This window comes from Limulus polyphemus, unplaced genomic scaffold (assembly GCF_000517525.1).
Source record: "Limulus polyphemus unplaced genomic scaffold, Limulus_polyphemus-2.1.2 Scaffold2962, whole genome shotgun sequence".
Taxonomy (NCBI): domain Eukaryota; kingdom Metazoa; phylum Arthropoda; class Merostomata; order Xiphosura; family Limulidae; genus Limulus; species Limulus polyphemus.
Genome location: NW_013668572.1, coordinates 96,289 through 103,479, shown reverse-complemented (window position 1 = coordinate 103,479; position 7,191 = coordinate 96,289). Strand labels below are relative to the sequence as shown.

At 33.0% G+C, this 7,191-nt stretch overlaps 1 protein-coding gene across 3 annotated transcripts in view; it reads left to right on the top strand.

Annotated features, from left to right (window-relative positions):
• Nucleotides 1-3,826: 3,826 nt before the first annotated feature.
• LOC106468313 overlaps nt 3,827-7,191 on the top strand; it is a 51,176-nt gene continuing 47,811 nt past the window's right edge. For all 3 annotated transcript variants that reach the window (XR_002612618.1, XM_022396657.1, XM_013928731.2), the window contains exons 1-2: nt 3,827-4,027; nt 6,041-6,176. Coding sequence is in view for 2 of the 3 variants with exons in the window: in XM_022396657.1 (XP_022252365.1) it covers nt 3,842-4,027; nt 6,041-6,176 (322 nt within the window). In the remaining variant the exon portion in view is untranslated. The remainder of the gene's footprint in view (nt 4,028-6,040; nt 6,177-7,191) is intronic.

The following is a 7,191-nucleotide window of genomic DNA, read 5'->3' as shown; positions in this document are numbered from 1 at the left end:
GAAAACCTTTCCTTGGTTAGTATAAACTAAAAATCCCTTTTTTTTTCTGTAGTATCATCTGAAAACCTTTCCTTGGTTAGTATAAACTAAAAATCCCTTTTTTTTTCTGTAGTATCATCTGAAAACCTTTCCTTGGTTAGTATAATCTAAAAATCCCTTTTTTTCTGTAGTATCATCTGAAAGCCTTCCTTGGTTAGTATAATCTAAAAATCCCTTTTTTTTCTGTAGTATCATCTGAAAACCTTTCTTGGTTAGTATAATCTAAAAATCACTGTTTTCTGAATATCATCTGAAAGTCTATTTTTTAAAGTATCATCTGAAAGTCTTTCCTTCATTAGTATCATCTGAAAGCCTCTTTCTTGTAGTATCATTTGAACGTCTTCTTTTCGTTCGCATAATTTAAATCCCTTCTTATCGTAGGTCTACTCAAAAGTCAACATTTTTAACACATTATGTGAAAGTATTTCTTTTGGTAGTTTAATTTGAAAAAATCTCTTTTCTGCAGTTTCATCTGAAAGATCTCACATCATTCCCAAGACAGGACTGTCTTGGTTCGCACGCCCTCTTTATGACATTGATTAATTCGTTGAAAAATGTCTGTTTTATATCAATTGAAAAATTCATGTTTCATCATTTGGCGAAAGTTTTTTCTTCATGTTTAGTTCACTCCCTTTTTGTTTGGTAAGCGGTGCCCCTTGTTTTCCTCACGCAAGACTTGTTCATTTTCGAGGATCAGCAAACCTTTTTTACATCAAAATAAATGTTCATATTGTCAGATATTTTGCTTATGAGGTCATGAGACTTCTATCAATCCTCTTTTTTTTATATGAAAAGTGGTATCGCTCAATATACATAATTATTGCAAATAAGTCCAATCATTTGTCATTCACACGTTTAAAACACGTATGGCTTTGTTTCACTGTGTTTTTACCTCATTATTTCATACTTGATTAGCTAAGCTGGATTAAGCTATTGATAAAAATAAAAATATATTTTGTCCTTCCAAGAAAACATTCGTCGTTTACACGCTTTGTTTGCCGAGATTTGAAAGTGTTGATTGAACTTGTGTTTTCAGAATTTCTATCTCTGTCTTTATTCAATGTCTTACTCTCAACTGACTGGCAAGGCCTGGTGGTTAGGGCACTCGATTTGGAAACTCAGGGTCGCGGGTTCGAGTCCCGTTCCCAAACACGCTAGATGCTCGTCATGTCAGTCGTTGGGGCATTATAACGTGACAGTCAGTCCCACTATACGTTAGCAAAGAGTAGTTCAAGAGTTGGCGATGGGTGGTGTTGGCTAGCTGCCTTCTCTCTAGTCAATTACTTCAAAATTAGGGACGGCTAGCGCATATAACTCTCGAGTAGCTTAGCACGGAATTAAAAAAACAAAAACAAACAAACAAATACTCCCAACTTGTCTTGAAAAATCAATTAACAACGTAGATTTATTCTCTAGAAAATTTCATTGAAGATATGCAAACCAATCGAAACTTAATGATACTCCACCCCCCACCCCCACCCCCCTCATTACAACAAATTATCCTAGTGTATTTTTGTGTCCGGAATAGCTCCACAGAAGCAGAAAATTATGTCATCATTTACCAAGGAATTCTTGAGAAACTTATTACTTTTCACTGTCATTCCTGGACAAGGAATCCTTGAGAAACTTGCCACTTTTCATTGTTGTTATACAGTAAAGAATCCTTGAGAAACTTGTAACTTTTCATTGTTGTTATACAGTAAAGAATCCTTGAGAAACTTGTCACTTTTCATTGTTGTTATAAGATAAAGAATCCTTGAGAAACTTGTAACTTTTCACTGTTGTTATACGATAAAGAATCCTTGAGAAACTTGTCACTTTTTAACTGTTGTTATACGATAAAGAATCCTTGAGAAACTTGTCACTTTTTCATTGTTGTTATACGATAAAGAATCCTTGAGAAACTTGTAACTTTTCATTGTCATTCCCGGAAAAGGAATCCTTGAGAAACTTGTACCTTTTCGTTGTTGTTATACGATAAAGAATCCTTGAGAAACTTATAACTTTCACTGTTGTTATACGATAAAGAATCCTTGAGAAACTTGTAACTTTTCGTTTTTGTTATACGATAAAGAATCCTTGAGAAACTTGTAACTTTCACTGTTGTTATACGATAAAGAATCCTTGAGAAACTTGTAACTTTTTTACTGTTGTTATACGGTAAAGAATCCTTGAGAAACTTATAACTTTCACTGTTGTTATACGATAAAGAATCCTTGAGAAACTTGTAACTTTTCATTGTCATTCCCGGAAAAGGAATCCTTGAGAAACTTGTAACTTTTCGTTGTTGTTATACGATAAAGAATCCTTGAGAAACTTGTAACTTTTCGTTGTTGTTATACGATAAAGAATCCTTGAGAAACTTGTAACTTTCACTGTTGTTATACGATAAAGAATCCTTGAGAAACTTGTAACTTTTCACTGTTGTTATACGATAAAGAATCCTTGAGAAACTTGTAACTTTTCACAGTTGTTATACGATAAAGAATCATTGAGAGAGAAATCTATATCAACCGATGTTTTTGTTTGTGCTTAGTCTGTGTAATTGGGTGTGGATATTGATGTTTGAAAATGCATTTTTTTCCCATAATGTTCCAGAGTCCTGTTACTTATGGGCTACCCTGTATTTCAAATAACACCAGTCAGAGCAGGTTATGATAAAATGGTATTTCGAAATAATTATGATTCTGCATCATAAAATTTTGTGGAATATTTAATTTAAGAATACTAATTACGGCTGAGTTTATTTAAGGGTTAAGTTCATTGTTTATAAACTAATATTTTTTATTGATCAAGTCCAGTAATTATAAGCTAGACCCTTTTTATTAATCCCTTCAACTTTAATTCTTATAAAACAATTATTTTTATTAATCTATTTAACTGTAGTACTTGTAAATTAATATTTGTGTTAATCCATTTAACTCAAGTACTTGTAAGTTCATCCTTAAAGGCTAATCCATTTATACTGAGCAAATTAATTCCATTACATGTGATCTAATCATTTTCTATTCATCCACTTAACTCCATTACTAATAAGCCAATTCTGTTTTTGTTTTTTTATCCATTTAACTCAAGTACTTGTAAGTTCATCCTTAAAGGCTAATCCATTTATATTGATCTAATCCTTTTCTATTCATCCACTTAACTCCATTACTAATAAGCCAATTCTGTTTTGTTTTTTTATCCATTTAACTCAAGTACTTGTAAGTTCATCCTTAAAGGCTAATCCATTTATATTGATCTAATCCTTTTCTATTCATCCACTTAACTCCATTACTAATAAGCCAATTCTGTTTTTTTTTTTTATCCATTTAACTCAAGTACTTGTAAGTTCATCCTTAAAGGCTAATCCATTTATATTGATCTAATCATTTTCTATTCATCCACTTAACTCCATTACTGATAAGCCAATTCTGTTTTTTTTTGTTATCCATTTAATTCAAGTATTGGAAATCCGTTATTTTAATACATTTACTGAGATCATATTCTCCAACAAAACATAAAATGTTAATTGGTTTATCAAGGTTCGATTCCCCCTCCCCCAAATGACAGCCAATGTCTAATGGCCTTTTTTCTTTGCAACAAATACTAGTGAAATCGTTTATTAAGTAATGCCTAATTTTTTTACTCAGACAGAAAACTTGAAACTAATATTATTATTAGCTGTCAAAGAAAAAGTAATCAATGTTCTTAGTTTTATATTTTTATTTAATATCACCTATTCATAATAAAAAACAATTTTTACTTAAAGATTTTACATATATGAATATATTGTTTGACAGCTGTTGTAACCCTAAAACTCATGGATCTCTACATTCCTGCCACTGTGAAGATAGCCAGTCCAGTCTGGCTGTACTGTGGATATGACCTGGAAGGAGATGACCTTTACTCTATGAAATGGTATAAAAATCATGTAGAATTTTACAGATTTCTTCCAAGTGACAACCCACCAGGACAGAAGTACGATTTGGTCGGAGTTTACGTTGACGTAAGTGACTTATGATAAGCAATGACTTATAGATTATTTATTATTGTATTATATCATGACTTAAACACACCTTTAAATCACGATTTTCCCCATCAACTGTATTTGGTTGCCACTATTTTGTCAGTATCACGAATAAAAACGTTTCTCGTTCTGCGCGAGACATAAGTATGAGAACAAATCACGTTCTTCTGTTTTGCACTTGAAAAGAAATTAAGCTGTTAAACAATTTTATACCTGAGTGGATGGGATTAGTTAGGATTAATATTTGCGTATTTGTTTAAATGTTGAATAAATACATGGCCTATGGACACGATGGTGGAATAAAATCAAAGTTATGACTACTGCCCTTGTTTATTGAACGAAGAGATATAGGAAGATAAGATACGTGTGTTACTTGTTAAGCGGACACTATCATGAAATAAGATAAGAATGAAAATCACATCCTTATTAACGAACAAAGATAAGATCATGTCCGACGATACCTGTTTCTGATTTTTGATCATGGTCAAAACAAGTGTTATTATTTCTTTTTTTCTTCTGATTTATTAGGACTTACGTCTTGATGTGGTCTTGCACTTGGTTTAAAAGTAATACATCATGGTATAAATAAAAGATTTTTCGAATCTGTTTACTCGTCATGAACACACACAGAATTAAATGTTTAGCTCACTTAGGACTGCCAAACAAGACAAGTAACTATCTTTCTGATACGAAACATTAGATATAAACGTATATATTAGATAATGCACAGGTATTGAAACAATCAGTCATGGTGTCCTGCCCTATTCTGACCATCGACCATGAATCTCCATTGTTCTCTATTCCTGCACCAGCTTTCCGAATTCAAACTTCTCATTTTCAGTCCATTATGTAATGTTATGTGGCCCGGCATGGCTAGGTGGTTAGGGCGCTTGACTCGCAATCTGAGGGTCGCGGGTTCGAATCCCCGCCTCACCCGTGGGGGCGTTATAATGTTACGGTCAATCTCACTATTCGTTGGTAAAAGAGTAGCTCAAGAGTTGGCGGTGGGTGGTGATGACTAGCTGCCTTCCCTCTAGTCTTACGCTGCTAAATTAGGGACGGCTAGCGCAGATATCCCTCGTGTAGCTTTGCGCGAAATTAAAAAACAAACAAACAATTCTTTTCTCGGGGAGAAGTGTCCCCACGTACTCGGCGCTTATGTGGGTAGTATTTTAGTATGGAACTCAAAAGGTTTTTTAAAAATCAAGAAAAGAGACAAATGAACTCCCATAAAAACTATGTCAACAAGCAATTTTATTTACAGACTTCCTTGTATGGAATTTTAATCTATGTAAAATGTGTTTTGGTACATAAACAATAAATTGATTCTAACTTTAGGAAAGATATATGGCTAAAATTATTGCTATTACAATTCAACTTGTTAGGTTTCCTTGTTAGTTTGCTAGTACACAAAAAGTAAATATAAGTAAATAGTTAGGGACGGGTTATACAGATAAGTTCCTCGGTGGAACTGCGGTAAGTCTTCGAATTTACAACGCTAGAATCAGGGGTTCGATTCCCCTCGGTGGATACAACAGGTAGCCCGATGTGGCTTTGTTATAAGAAAAACACCTTGTGCAGATAACCTTCGTGTAACTTTTCGCGAAATTCAAAACCAAGCTAAAAGCACTGTTTCCGAACTTCCTGAAGGATTCAGTTTCTTCCATCTAACGCTAGGGCAGTAAATTCCAGGTCCAATTGTTAATATTAAGACAAATATTTGTTAAAAGACATTTCGTCCAACATTTTCAAAGATCATAGCTTTTTTTTTATAACTAGCCAATACAAAAATATTTTAAAACACTGATTAAAATATTCTTGTTTAAGAATTAAATTGAAATGTTGACGAGAAAGTTTCTTCATTATTTTTAGCGTATTACCTATATGTTATTGATTAACTGATTTTTTTTTACAGATAATAGTTTCTCTAATTATTTTCTTATTCGCCAACTATGCAAATATCTAAGTTTCAACGATCTCTTTGACTCGTAGCTCAAAAAATCCAACCAAACCCACGTATACCTAACTCAAACAGACCTGAACACCGATGGGCTTTATGGTTGCGAAGTGTCAACAGAAGCGCCCTCTTATAGGACCGTGCAAGCAGAAAAAAAGATGAAAATTTATGGTACGTTTCCACTTTTGGAACTTAAATAAGAACTTAATTGGTATTAATTAGTTAAAAATATATATACTATATTTGTAATAATGACATTCTAATCTAAAAATATAATAAACATTAAGACCTTGTAATAGGTTATTATTTAATGAAAAAACCACAGTAAACGGAACAATCTGTCAGAAGTCTGATATCAGAAAAACTGGATTCGACACATTCGTGCGTCCTCTTCACGTTGTCTTCTGGCAGGAAAAAACTGGTTAACAAATGCCTACGTGACCCCTGATCTTGGAATTCCCTTAAGAACAGAGGAGGTCAGTAAGTTGTTAAGTTTAAAGTGAACTTGGGAGGTGTTGAAATTAGACAGGCTTTTGATTAATCAACTTTAGACGATTCCTTTATTCTATGTAATTATCGGTTTTGTATAAAATTCTTGTTGATTTTCAATCAATTTGATGGCCAGAATCTCTCATATGAAGAAAAATGGCATTGTTTTGGTTTCTTTTCTTTAAAAATAATTTATGAAAATATGATATTTAATATTTCTAGCATATAAAACACTCTTGTCACATATCACGATCAGCAGGCTAACACAGTGTTTCGTGAAGAACGAACTCAACGACCGATAAGACAGCGCCCTCATCAGGACGTAATCTAAAACAAACACTGTACATCATTACTCGTCTCCAAATCTCTATTCACTATCGTGTATAAACCATCACAAAATATTTCTAGATTCTGCATTTTTACACGAATTGACATTTTAGTAAAAAATAAAGATGAAAGATACATTCAAACAGAAATAGAAAGTTAGTTTTCTCTAGAGTTGAGCTTTCAGAATACGTTTTGAAATAGTAAAACGTTCATGGCTTGGCACTCAACTAACTCTATTTTTTCTTGCTTAACTCATTAGAAACGTAACTTAATCAAGGAACTTGCAAGAACCTGTCGTCTTCAATCACTTATTGTTTGTTCTTCATCACAGATAGTAAACATATCTGTAATGACATATTTTTAAAAGCAT